General features: G+C 61.0%; 1 protein-coding gene across 1 annotated transcript; it reads right to left on the bottom strand.

The window, feature by feature from the left end:
• Window positions 1–2,714: 2,714 nt before the first annotated feature.
• ACVRL1 (activin A receptor like type 1) lies at window positions 2,715–12,788 on the bottom strand. Its single transcript, XM_082073453.1, has 10 exons — window positions 12,460–12,788; window positions 9,383–9,453; window positions 7,508–7,732; window positions 6,916–7,115; window positions 6,706–6,805; window positions 6,251–6,397; window positions 5,902–6,177; window positions 5,016–5,213; window positions 3,815–3,945; window positions 2,715–3,726 (listed from the first exon to the last, which is right to left on the bottom strand). The coding sequence occupies exons 2-10, from the start codon at window positions 9,447–9,449 to the stop codon at window positions 3,592–3,594; spliced, it is 1,479 nt and encodes a 492-aa protein (XP_081929579.1). The 5' UTR covers window positions 9,450–9,453; window positions 12,460–12,788; the 3' UTR covers window positions 2,715–3,591.
• Between the last annotated feature and the right edge of the window lie 378 nt (window positions 12,789–13,166).

The raw sequence follows: 13,166 nt of genomic DNA, 5'->3' as shown, positions 1-13,166 counted from the left end.
GGTGCCGAGCGGCCGCCAGCGCCTGCGGGAGGGGCGAGCGCCGGCGCGCGGCCTGGGGGCGGGGCCAGCCTTAAAGAGGCGGGGCCAGCCTTAAAGGGGCCGGGCCGCGCCGCGCGCCTTGGAGGGGCGTGTCCGGCGGGAGCGGGGCGGGACGCGGGCGAGTAAATGTGCAAGGGTGTGCAAAGGTGTGCAAAGGGAGTGTGCGCGCACGGCCGCGCGCCGTCGGGAGGGTGCGTGCCCAGTGTGCATGCGGGGGGTGTGCGGGGCACGCCCTCTTGCGTGTGCTTCGTGCAGTAGATGTGCGTGCCCAGTGTGCAGCGTGCGGTGTGTGCAGCGTGCGTGTGCAGTGTGCAACGTGGTGTGTGTGTGCAATGGGCAGTGTGTGTGTGAGCGCAGCGTGCAGTGTGCAGTGTGTGTGCACAGTGTGCAACCCGTAGTGTGCACCATGCGGATGTGCACGGTGTGCAAGGGGCAGTGTGCGATGTGCAGTGTGTGTGTGTGCACAGTGTGCAACCCATAGTGTGCACCATGCGTATGTGCACGGTGTGCAAGGGGCAGTGTGCGATGTGCAGTGTGTGTGTGTGCACAGCATGCAACCTGTGGTGTGCACCATGCGTATGTGCACGGTGTGCAAGCGGCAGCGTGCAATGTGCAGTGTGTGTGTGTGCACAGTGTGCAACTCATAGTGTGCACCATGCGTATGTGCACAGTGTGCAAGGGGCAGTGTGCGATGTGCAGTGTGTGTGTGAGCACAGCGTGCAATGTGCAGTGTGTGTGCACAGTGTGCAACCCGTAGTGTGCACCATACATATGTGCACAGTGTGCAAGGGGCAGTGTGCAATGTGCAACATGTGGTGTGTGCAACAGTGTGCAATGTGCAGTGTGTGTGCAGTGTGTGTGCAATGTGTGTGCAATGCGGTACGTGTGCAAAACGGTGTGTGTGCAGTGTGCGATGTGCAGTGCATGTGCGGTGAGTGTGCAGTGTGTGTGCACAGTGTGCAACCCGTAGTGTGCACCATGCGTATGTGCACGGTGTGCAAGGGGCAGTGTGCAGTGTGTGATGTGTGTGCAATGTGCAGTGGGTGTGCACAGTGTGCAACGTGCGGTTTGAGCAGTGTGTGTGCACGGTGTGCAACGTGCAGTGTGTGCAGTGTGTGTGCACAGTGTGCAACGTGTGGTCTGTGTGTGCACTACACACAGTGTGTATACAGTGTGTGTGTGCACAGTGCAATGTGCACTGTATGTGCAGTGAGTGTGCAGTGTGTGTGCACAGTGTGCAACCTGTGGTGTGCACTATGTGTATGTGCACAGTGTGCATAGGGCAGTGTGCCATGTGCAGTGTGTGTGCAACATGTGGTGCGTGCACAGTGTGCAATGTGCAGTGTGTGTGCATGGTGTGCAATGCGCAGTGTGTGCAGTGTGTGTGCACATGCAGTGTGCAATGTGCAGTGTGTGTGCACAGTGCACCATTGCAGTGTGTGTGTGTGTGTGCAATGTGCAGTGTGCACAGTGCACCATTGCAGTGTGTGTGTGTGTGCAATGTGCAGTGTGTGTGCAGTGTTCCATTGCAGTGTGTGTGTGTGTGTGTGTTCAACGTGCAGTGTGTGTGCACAGTGTACCATTGCAGTGTGTGTGTGTGTGCAATGTGCAGTGCGTGTGCACAGTGCACCATTGCAGTGTGTGTGTGTGCAATGTGCAGTGTGTGTGCACAGTGCACCATTGCAGTGTGTGTGTGTGTGTGCAATGTGCAGTGTGTGTGCACCGTGTGCAATGTGCAGAGTGTGTGCACACTGCACCATTGCACTGTGTGTGTGTGTGTGCAATGTGCAGTGTGCACAGTGCACCATTGCAGTGTGTGTGTGTGTGTGTGCAATGTGCAGTGTGTGCACAGTGCACCATTGCAGTGTGTGTGTGTGTGTGCAATGTGCAGTGTGTGTGCACAGTGCACCATTGCAGTGTGTGTGTGTGCAATGTGCAGTGTGTGCACAGTGCACCATTGCAGTGTGTGTGTGTGTGTGCAATGTGCAGTGTGTGTGCACACTGCATCATTGCAGTGTGTGTGTGTGTGCAATGTGCAGTGTGTGTGCACAGTGTACCATTGCAGTGTGTGTGTGTGTGCAATGTGCAGTGTGTGTGCAGTGTACAACTGCAGTGTGTGTGTGTGTGCAATGTGCAGTGTGTGCACACTGCACCATTGCAGTGTGTGTGTGTGTGTGCAATGTGCAGTGTGTGCACACTGCACCATTGCAGTGTGTGTGTGTGCGCAATGTGCAGTGTGTGTGCACCGTGTGCAATGTGCAGTGTGTGTGCACAGTGCACCATTGCAGTGTGTGTGTTTGTGTGCAATGTGCAGTGTGTGTGCACAGTGTACCATTGCAGTGTGTGTGTGTGTGTTCAACGTGCAGTGTGTGTGCACAGTGTACCATTGCAGTGTGTGTGTGTGTGCAATGTGCAGTGCGTGTGCACAGTGTACCATTGCAGTGTGTGTGTGTGTGTGCAATGTGCAGTGTGTGTGCAGTGTACAACTGCAGTGTGTGTGTGTGTGCAATGTGCAGTGTGTGTGCACAGTGCACCATTGCAGTGTGTGTGTGTGTGTGCAATGTGCAGTGTGTGCACCCTATTGGAGCCATGCAGAAGCACTGGGCTGAGGGGTCCCATCCTGCCGCATCGGCTGGTGCCCGGCGGGGGAGGTCTGGCAGCTCTTAAGCAATAAAATAGCTTTACATTTTATTAAATATATTAAATCTTAATAATTAAATAATTATGGAGTAAGGCGCGAAGCTGGTTCTGCTGAACATCCCGCTCCCATCTGAACGGCCCCGAACGCGGGGTGGTTTTGGGGTGGCGGTGAGCGGCGCGGGCTGGAGCTGGCGCTGGGGTGCACCGAAACACCCTGGAAAACACCAGAATGTTGGCAAAGCCCAAAAGGGCTCAGCAAGGGGAAGGATGGGGCCACCACTACAAGAGCCACCGCCTCGGCACGGGGGACGCTTCTCAGTGCTGGCACCTCCTGGTCCTGGGGAGCCCCGAGATGTGTTGGGGTGCAGGTCTGACCCCGGGGCAGCGGCATCCGAACCTCGTCCTGCGGCGAGGGGCGCGCCGGGCACCGCAGACCTGCCGGGGAATTCCCGCCGCCGCCGAGCCCGCGGCGTCCCCGCTGCCAGCGCGCCGGGCAGGTTTGGGCAGCGCCCGCTGCCGGTGTGCCCGCCCTGGGGTGCGCGCCCGGGCTCGGGGGCTGCGGTGCGGGACGGCGCCGGCTCCGCTGCCCGCTCACCCCTCGGCGGTGCCGTTGGCCGGGCGCTCGGGGTGGGATATTGGCACCCGCTGCCACCCCGCCGGGCAGACGAGACGCGTCGGCGTCGGGTGACAGATCCAGGGGGTATTTTTATAACCGGGCTGGAAGATTCCCCTCTTGCTTCTTTTTTTTCTTCCTATTTTTTCCCCTCGTTGCAAATTCAAAAGGCACCGAGGAGGGGCGGGAAAGGCAGGAGCTGCGAGCAAAATCCCCTCCGTGCCAGGGAGCCGTCTCGGTGTTGGCTTTGCCGCCGTCCCCGGTGCAGCCGGTGAGCAGCTCCGGTGTGCGTCTGGTGCTCACTGCTCTGGTTTGGGCTTTTCCAGGGAGTTATTGAGCTTTTTCAGCGTCTTTTTGATGCGCAGGGCGGTGAGGCGGGCCGAGGGGCTCTGGTACCAGCACTCCTTCATGATCTTTGCCAGCGCAGACAAAACCTGGGGGAGGCAGAAGAAGGGGGGCAAATGGAAGGGTTAGATGGGGAGCAGCGGTTTGGGGTGGGAAGGGGTGAGCCCCAGGACTCACCGAGTCGGAGAAGAGGCGGTTGGGGACCACGGGGGTCTGCTGGTCGATGCAAACCACCTTCTTCATGTCCTCGAAGCTGGGGTCGCTGGGGACGGCGTCGAAGAAGGGCGGTCGGTACTCCTCCACGATGCCTGCGGGCGGGGGGCAGCGTGAGGGCCGCGGGGGAGGCGCAGGGTTCACCCCCACCCTGCGCATCGCGGGGTGCGCGGCGCACCCACGCCCAGCCTTGGGGGGCATGGGGGGCATCGCCGGTGCGATTTGCCCACCGCATTGGCGGGGATGCTGTGGCTCCAGCCCTGGCTGCACCGCGAGGCCTCGCCAGGACGGCACAGGGTGGCTGAGGTGGCTCCAGCACCAGCCCTACCATGAGCACCAGCAGCGGCTCCAGCATCAACCACGGCTCCGGCACCGATGCCACCTCACAGCCCTGTGGTGAACCCGCCAGCTGGCCCAGCTAATCTCCGCTTAGTGCCTCCATATGTCTGCATGTCCGCAGGGTTTAACCTCTCTGGGTTGGCCTGAGCACCCACCAGCACCCTGCAGCCCGAGGGGTGGCCCCTGAACCTCGGGGTCCCCTACAGCCCCTGTCCCCAACACCCTGGGGCCGTGCACGGGCCGCACAGCCCATCCTGGAGGCTCAGGGTGCCTGGAAGGGTTAAAACCAGCTGGCTGAAGGTCATCCCCTGCACATGGCTTTGGTAATTTGGAGTAAATGTTTAATCTGAAGGAGCCCCAGGCAGTAAATGAGATTATCCCAGCCAGACTGCGCCTCGGGGGGACCTCCTGCCTCATCCGCCAGCGCCCACCATTTAATTAATGCTTCTAATGGACTTTGCCGGTGGTGAGCGCTGCTGGTTGGGCAGCCCTGAGGAGGCGTCTCCATAGCGTGGGGGACCCTGTCCCTGTCCCCAACTGTCCCCCAGCCAAACCGCGCCGGCCGGAGGTCCTGGCCATGGCCGGCTTCCAGGCAGCGCTCCACGCTGCTTGTTTTCTAATCAGCGCTGAACAAACAAAGCGCTGATTGAGTCTAATGGGCCCTTTAATCAGGGAGCCGGGTGCTGACACTAGATTACAGTGTTTATAATTTACAGCTAATCTTCTGGGCGAAGGGAAAGAAAAAAAAACAACATAAAGAGGAGGGAAGGAGGGAGGGAGCGCGGAGCCGAGCCGGGAACGCGGCGGCCAGCCGGGAGCTGCTCACCGTTCACCACCGTCCGCCGGGTGATCTCCCAGAGCACCAGCCCGTACGCCCAGATGTCCGTCTTCTTGTAGGACTCGAAGCAGTCGGTGCGGATCTGCTCGCTCAGCACCTCCGGGGCCATGTAGCGCTTGGTGCCCACCCGGGGGTTGTTGCCGATGTCCAGGTAGTCGCTGCCCTGGGAGTGCATGACGGCCAGCCCTGCAGGGATGCCGGCCCCGCTCAGTGCTGTGCTGGTGCTGCAGCCCCAGGATGCTGCATCCCTGGGCTGCCACATCCCCAAGGTACTGCATACCTGGGGTAGCACAGACCCAGTGTTGCGCGTTCCTAGGGCTCTGCATCCCCGGGGTGGTATGTCCCTGGAGTACCACCTCCCTGGGGCACTGCATCTCTGGGGTACAACATCTCTGGGGTACAACATCCCTGGGCGCCACATCCCAGGGTACCACATCCCTGGGGCACTGCATCCCTGGAGTACAACATTCCTGGGTACAACTTTCCTGGGTACCACATCCCTGGGGTACAACATCCTCAGGGTACCACATCCCTGGGGCACTGCATCCCTGGAGTACAACTTTCCTGGGTACCACATCCCTGGGTACCACATCCCTGGGGTACAACATCCTCAGGGTACCACACCCCTGGGTACCACATCCCTGGATACAACATCCTCAGGATAACACATCCCTGGATACAACATCCCTGAGGTACAACATCCTCAGGGTACCACATCCCTGGCTACAACATCCCTGGGGTACAACATCCTCAGGGTATCACATCCCTGGATACAACATCCCTGAGGTACAACATCCACAGGGTACCACATCCCTGGCTACAACATCTCTGGGGTACCACGTACCCAAGGTTCTGCATCCCACCCGCATCTCACCCAGGTCTGCGATGCAGCACTGCCGGTTGCTTTTCACCAAGATGTTCCTGCTCTTCAGGTCGCGGTGGGCGATGGCGGGCTTGCCCTGGGTGCCGAAGATCTCCACGTGGAGGTGGACGAGGCCGCAGATGATGGAGGTGGCCAAGCCCAGGCAGGTCTCCACGTCCAGCGCCGTCCTCTGCAGGTAGTCGTAGAGCGAGCCGTTCTCGTGGTAGTGGGTGATGAGCCAGAGCTGGGTGCTGGAGTTCCTTGACGTCATGTCAGAGGCGATGAAGCCTGGATGGGGAGAAACGTCAGGAGCTTGGAGCTGCCGCACAGCCACCCCCTGGCCCCCCGGCCCCCCACTCACCCAGGATGTTGTCGTGCCGGAGCAGGACGGTGTTGTAGATCTCCGTCTCACGGAACCACGACTGCTCGTCCCGGGAGGAGAAGATCTTCACGGCCACGCTCTCCCCGTGCCACACGCCTCGCCACACCTCGCCATAGCGTCCTTTGCCTGCGGTGGCCGTGGCACCGTGTCACGCAGCCCCTCCAGCACCCTCCCCGCACCCAGCGTGATGAACCAGCAATGGGGTGGTGGAGGGCTCGTTGACCTTGGCCAACTGCCACCCACCCACCCACCCGCTCGCTGCCTCCCCTGGCAGCAGGATGGGGAGAACTGAGGGTCTCTATGGGTTTTCGCTGAAACAGTTGGGTCCAGCCCCCCACTCCCGGGTCTGGCACCATCAGCTGCTGCAGGGAAGGGCTCTGGCACATGCCTGAGCACCATGGGGGGTCAGGGCAGCCCCCCACCGCTCTCCGTACCCACGCACTCCACCAGGGTGATTTGCCGGGCCACGGTTCTCTGGACGAGGAAGGGCAGCCCCGAGCCGCTGCCCGTCGTGCAGTCATCGTTCAGCAGGTCCTGCACAGCCATGGTGACAACAGGGTCAGCCCGGCGGCCACCCCACACCCAACTTGTCCCTCTGTCCCACACCTTGGGGGCATTCGGGGTCCCCCCCAGAGCTCACCCACCTCCAAAGTGCTGTCTCCCATCATGGATGTCTTCAGCATGAGGTCCATGTCTCCCAAATCGCTTGTCTTGTGGCGGTGCTGGGCCACCTTCCAGCAGAAGAGGACCATGAGCGCCACGAGGATGAGGAGTGCGAGCAGCGGGACGAAGATCATCAGGAGGAGGTTGGGCAGGGAAGACACCTTTCCCAAGGCTTCTTCTCCTGGGGAGGAGGGAACAATGGATGGGAGTATGAAGGAGGTGCTTGGCCTTGGACCTGGGAGGGTGGAGGTCTTGGCGACTGGGCTTGGACTGGGAAGGATGGAAGTCTTGCTACTTGGGCTTGGACTGGGGAGGACGAAGGTCTTGCTACTTGAGTTTGGACCTGGGGAGGGTGGTTCTGCATTGGGGTCAACCCCATGGATGGCAACTCTGCAGGCACAGCCCAAGAAGAGACACACAAGGACATCTCACCTTGGTCCCACCTGGGCAAGGGTGACCCTGGAGGTGCTGAGTGAGGAGGGGGATGGTCTGGAGACCCAACCGCAACTCCAGCCCCGTTGGCAGCTCTGCCCCTCTCCTGCCCAGCTCCTCGAGGAGGACCGTGCCCCGTACCTGGCAGGAAGATCTCCAGCTCGGCGTTGCACATGCTGGACTCGCAGCACCTCGTGCCGTACTGCTCCGTCGCCGTCGCGCGGCAGTGCTCCAGGATGTTCTGGGAGAAGCAGCCCCGGTGCTGGGTGATGGTTCCCTCCTCCTTCCTCTTGCTGACGAAGCAGACGGTGCCGGTGCAGGTGGGCAGGCTGCAGTGCGGCACGTCGCAGGCACACAGCAGCTCGTCTGCGGGCACCAGGAGAGGACACGCTGTGCCACGGGGACACCCTGCTGCCTGCCTGGGGCGCGCTGGTGGCTTTGGGGACAGTGACATCTGTCCTAAAGACCCATGAAGTGAATTTTGAGAGCGGGCAGCCTGGGACCACTGTGATCCGGGCTGGGGAAGGTGGCTGCAGGTGCTCGGCGCATCCTGAGACATGGTGGGAGTCGCTTGCTCCTGGCTGGGATACAAGTGCCAGCCCTGAGGTTGGGGGTCACCTGTCCCTGCACCCCCGGGAAGGGACCGTGCAGGGAAAACGCATCCAACCCAACACCTGGGATTAACTGGGATGCACAGGGTGACAACCTGTCTTGTTACTGTGGCCTCATAGTGGCCTTTCAGTGCTTAAAAGGGGCCTAAAGAAAGATGGGGACAGACTTTTGAGCAGGGCCTGTTGAGTTAGGACAAGGGGTGATGATTTAAACTAAAAGAGGGAGATTCAGCTGGATAAAAGGCAATTGTTGGCCCTGAGGGTGGTGAGAGCCTGGCCCAGGTTGGCCAGAGAGGTGGTGGATGAAGCATCCCTGAGACATCCCAGGCCAGGCTGGACGGGGCTCTGAGCACCCTGAGCTGGTGCAGATGTCCCTGCTCATGGCATAAGGTGACATTTGAAGGTCCCTTCAACCCAAACCCTCCTGTGACTCTGTGATCCTGCCCACGGGGCCCCAGGGGGTGTGGGAGCCCCCTGCTCCGGGGCTGCCTGCGGGAGCTGGGTCCCGGGATCCAGGATGGGGCCAAAAGCCCCAAAGCCTCAGCTGGTGCCTCCCCAGCGGATGCCTCTGGGAAGCTGCATTTTGGGAGCTGTGTGTCGAACCAGGGTCTTTCCTGGAGCTTCCTCCGGCCACCCGAAGGCGCTTCCCTGCACCGCGGTGCCGGAGCGACACAAGGGGCAGCCACGCTCCCAACCTCCCGATTTAGCTCTGCCCTTTCGCGCAGAAAATATCCCTCCTGGAATCTGTGAGTTCAGTGCGAGGGCAGCCAGACGGATGGCGACGAGGGGACGGACGGACGGCAGCGAGGGGCCGGATGGCTGCGGGCAGCCCTGTTGCCCCCCTGCCCCAAAGGCTGCCCCATCCCAGAGCCATGGGGTGGTGGCTCAGGGGTGGGACGGGGACCCAGTGGGGACTTGTCCCCTCCCTGAGCTCTGCTGCTCCTCCCTGGCAGACCCCACACTGCTTCGGTCCTCCCTGCACAAGCACCAGCCCGGGTCTGTCCCCAGGTCACTGTGATGCTCTCCTGGGACCACACGCATCTCATCCCCGCTCCCACCATCAGCACCGTCACCCCCGGGAGCAAACACGTTTTCCAGCACATGTGTGCAAGCGTTTTCCCCATCTCCCCTCTCATGACGTCAAAGCACTTGATGAACCATAATTAATTAAGCTGAGATCCTCCCTTGGAGGCAGGTCACCGTCCCGGAGGGGAGAAGCCCTTCGCAGGGTACGGTGCGGGTCCCCAGGGTGCCCCATCTTCCTCGGTGCAGGCTCAAGGTGCGCAGGCACCAGCCGCCCTCTGCAGTGGTTTATTTGGAGCAAAACGATGACATTCCCAAGGGTTTGTTTTAACCCCCCTGTGCGTGGCAAAGAGCCGCCAAGCTGCATCGTTTGGGTACTCACCTGCGGCAAAGCCGAGGGACAGGGTCATCAGTGTCAGCACCACGCGGCTGCAGGCGCCGCACGGCATCGTCCTGCGGGGAGCAGAGTGTGAGAGGCAGCACCCCAAACCCCCTGCAGCCCCAAAGCCCCCGAAACCCCCCGAGGGGCTCATTACTGGGTTGGGAGCAGCCACGGGGGCTTTGGGAAGGAACCAGGGGGGCGAACGGAGAGCGATGGAGCTGGGAAAGGGTCTGGAGCACAAGATGTGCTGAGCCCAGGGGACCTCCCCACCGCGGCACTGCGCACCGCACAGCCCTACGGCGCTCCCGAGCACCCTGGCATGGAGACATCGCCATGTCCATGCTGCCCCAACATCCTTCTCATATCCCAGAGATCCAGACTCTCACATTTCACACCATTCCTGTGGCTCCCGCGCTGCAAAACCACGGCCGGTGACAGACCCGTGGGCTCGGCAGCCACGGCGATGCCGCGGCACTGCCGGAGATCCCAGGTTTGGCAAGACCCGTGCCGTGGGATGGGCTGAATGCAGCTGCCCACGGTCCAGGGCTCAGCCCCAGGGGGGCTTTTGTATGTGTTATCAATGACACAAGCAGAGGCGCTATAGACGGCCAAAAATTCCCCAGCTGGGCCTTTGGGGAAGTTTGGCTATTTTTCTCTCTTTTTTTGTTTTTTTTTTTTCCTTCTAAAAGGGACATTTCTGCCAAACCAAACACGGCGGAGCCGGCGCTGCCCCCACCCCTCGCCGCGCCGGCATCGCTGCCCCTTTCACATGGCCGAGAGCTCGGCCGGCGGCGGCCGCGGCTCCGCAGCCCCTCCTGGGCTCATTCTTTGTGGTTCCCGACATAAACACGCCAAAGCCTCCGTTTCCTGCAATTGAAGGAGCCCTGCCCAGGGCCGCCGGGACAGGAATCAAGATTGTTTAGATTCTGGCCTTGATGGGGAAGCGAAGTCACGCAAACCCGGCCCTGGAGAGCACACGCGGACGTGGCCGACCCAGGCGGGCTCCGGCCGCCCACCAAACGGGCTTTTCCTCCCCAAAATAGCTCACTTGGTTGTTGCTTGGAAACAGTGACAGGGTCGTGGGTTGGAGCGGGGTCTGGTCCTGAGCACCCTGTGCCGGGAGCGATGCACAGGCTGATCTCCAGCAGTTGGTCCCTTGTATAGCCCAGGATCAGCTTTATGTTAGAGAATAAACTCCCCTGGCGCTAGGCTCCTGCTCCCCGAGCCTCCCGGTGCTCCCGCTTCTCCTTGCAACCCCGAGAGCTGCAAAATGCACCTTTTTAAAGGGGAACCGAGACTCCTGGGTGGTGCGTTCCCTCCATAAACTCCCCAGCCCTTAGACGGCTGTGGGGCATTCGCCACCAAACACAAAGTGATCAAGGTCTCACCCAAAACTTTGCTGTACAGGTGACAACATCACAGGGATTTCCAGCGTTCGCACCTGAACCCAGAGCCGTCCTTGGCATCCCATGGGAGAAACATCCCGGGTGCTTCTGCAGTGGGTCGAACAAGCCCCTTGTCCCCATCCCTGTCCCCAACCTTCCACCCTCCTGCTTGCACTGGAGCTCATGGACCCTCCCGGGGTCTGGAGCATCTTCCCCGGCCACATTCTGTGTTACATCCTTCCACCCTCGGGGGTTTGAAGCAGCTTCACAAGAAGGAACAAAACCCCAATTAAAACCTCTGGGATGGGGTGCAGGTGCTGGCAGAAGTGTCGGGGAGCAATGGGGTGCAGTGCTGGCAGAGGTGTTGGGGAGCAATGGGGTGCAGTGCTGGCCAGCCCGGGGGTCCGGAGCAGCCCCACAAAGGGGAATTTCCCCTTGATCCCACGGAGAGAAAAGCAAAGGGGCTGTTGGGGGGAGATGGAGCAGAGGTGGTGGCAGCCCAGGGGGTGGGTCCTTGGGATGGCAAGAGGGTCCCTTACCGGGGCAGCTCGGCGGAGCTTTGCAATCCCGGTGCTTCCTCCCTCCCCTGCGGTTTCTGCTGTTCCCGGGGGGGTTTCGGCACAGGACGTGCCTTGTGACTCATGTCCTCTGTGTCACCTGTTTGCGGGGAGCCAGACACACTGGAGACCCTCATGCAGCGCTGGTGGGGGGACACGAGGTGACACCGACAGCACTGGCCGCAGGTCCCAAGGGCTGGATGGACCATGCTGGAGGTGGCAAGAGCTTTGCTGTGGACTCCCAAGGCGTCAGCCTGGTTTCGGGCAACGGATGGAGGTTTTCCACCCCCACCCCATAGCTGCGGTTTGGTCACAGATGCAGCATCCTCTGGACCCCCTGGTGCAGCCGGCACAGACACAACACCCAGGTCAGGGACCCACAGGGGTGTTCTGTGCCGCATCGGCCCCTCTCGCACTGATGGTCATCGCTGTGCCGTACACGAGAGGTGCAAAGCGAGCAGCAAACACAGCTCGCGTTCATCTCCCCGTGGGGACGGTGTCGCACACGGCTCCTCGTGCAGAGCGGGGACGAGGGGACCGTTCCTGCCCTGGCCTTGGGGCAGGTTTGAATGCCAGCCGCGGGGCAGAGCTTGTGCCAGCTTCGCTTTAAGCACTTTTCTCTGAAAACGGGGCCTCTTTACCAGCTGTTTGTCTCCTTGCCCACCCCTCCTGCGATGGAGCCAGGGCTTGGCTTTGTAGCAGGGCTGGTCGAGGTGGTGCGTCCTGCGGCATCGCTGCCCTCGGTCCCCGTCACCCTCGCTCCAGCTCCGGGATGGCGGAGCTGTCAGCTTTCCTTCACTTTTTCTCCTGCCTTTCCAAAATATACCCAAATTCCCCATTTCCCAAGTCAGCTCCAGGCTTTCAGTAGCAGCCACGTATTATTTCAGCTCTTTAGCGAGGAACTCGGGACTGATCCTGCTACTACCGCACTGGTATAAATTCAGAGTTACGCTCCCGGCTCTGCCAGAGCCCCAATTCCAGCCTCTCCTACACTGACGTCAACCCCGGCGTCCCACCAAATGCAAAGGAAATGGGGCCAAATTCTGATTTTGGCTGCTCTGGGGTGAATCAGGAGGGAAGCGCTGAGCTCGGTGCAGCCCCAGACCCCGCGAGCGCGTGGCGCATCCCCACTCACCTACAGCATCCGCGTCCCGCGGGCGCCCGCGGCTCTGCCGGCCCCGGCGAGGCTGTCCCAGCCGCGGCGCCGGGCTCGCAGGCAGCTCCGCTCCGTGCCGTGCGCCCCGGCTTGGGGGAGCTTCATGGGTCTGCTCCCCTCCCGCCGCCCGTCCCGGCACCGCGGCGGCTCCCGCGGCCGCTGCGTCGCCTGTCCCGGCAGGGAAGTGTGTCCGTCCCCGTGGCGCGGCCGCGGGGGCTCAGCCGCCCTGTTGTCCGAATGCAGCTGCTTGGCAAACGCTCTGTGGTCTGGATGTGGGAGAAGTCAAAAAAATGTTTCTTATTACTGCCTCTTCCTGCCTGGCTTCTCTCCACCACTCCCAGCTAATAAAGCATTTCCTATTGCTGAGCACACATCCACGGCCGGCCGCCCTTCCTCCCGCGCACCGGCCCCAGCTCCATCCTGGTTGCTCCGCTGGCCTGTTCCTCCCACCCCGGCCTTCGCTGGGCTCTTTCCCACCGGTCTCACAGAATCACAGATGGTTTGGGTTGAAGGGACCTTCAAATGTCACCTTATGCCATGAGCAGGGACATCTTCAGCAGCCCAGGGTGCTCAGAGCCCCGTCCAGCCTGGCCTGGGATGTCTCCAGGGATGCTTCATCCACCACCTCTCTGGCCAACCTGGGCCAGGCTCTCACCACCCTCAGGACCAACATTATCCTTATTACC

This window comes from Streptopelia decaocto (assembly GCF_964273445.1).
Source record: "Streptopelia decaocto genome assembly, chromosome: 27".
NCBI lineage: Eukaryota > Metazoa > Chordata > Aves > Columbiformes > Columbidae > Streptopelia > Streptopelia decaocto.
Note: the sequence above shows the minus strand (reverse complement) of the source record. Positions and strands in the feature narration are given on the sequence as shown.

Bases quoted from the DNA above. Each gene is read 5' to 3' on its own strand.
- ACVRL1 (XM_082073453.1), bottom strand. From the start codon at position 9,449: ATGCCGTGCGGCGCCTGCAGCCGCGTGGTGCTGACACTGATGACCCTG. The intron at 7,116-7,507 runs GTACGGGGCACG...CCTCCTCCCCAG, and splicing joins GCTGGAGATCTTCCTGCCAG to GAGAAGAAGCCTTGGGAAAG. The intron at 3,727-3,814 runs GTGAGTCCTGGG...TGCCTCCCCCAG, and splicing joins ACCGCCTCTTCTCCGACTCG to GTTTTGTCTGCGCTGGCAAA.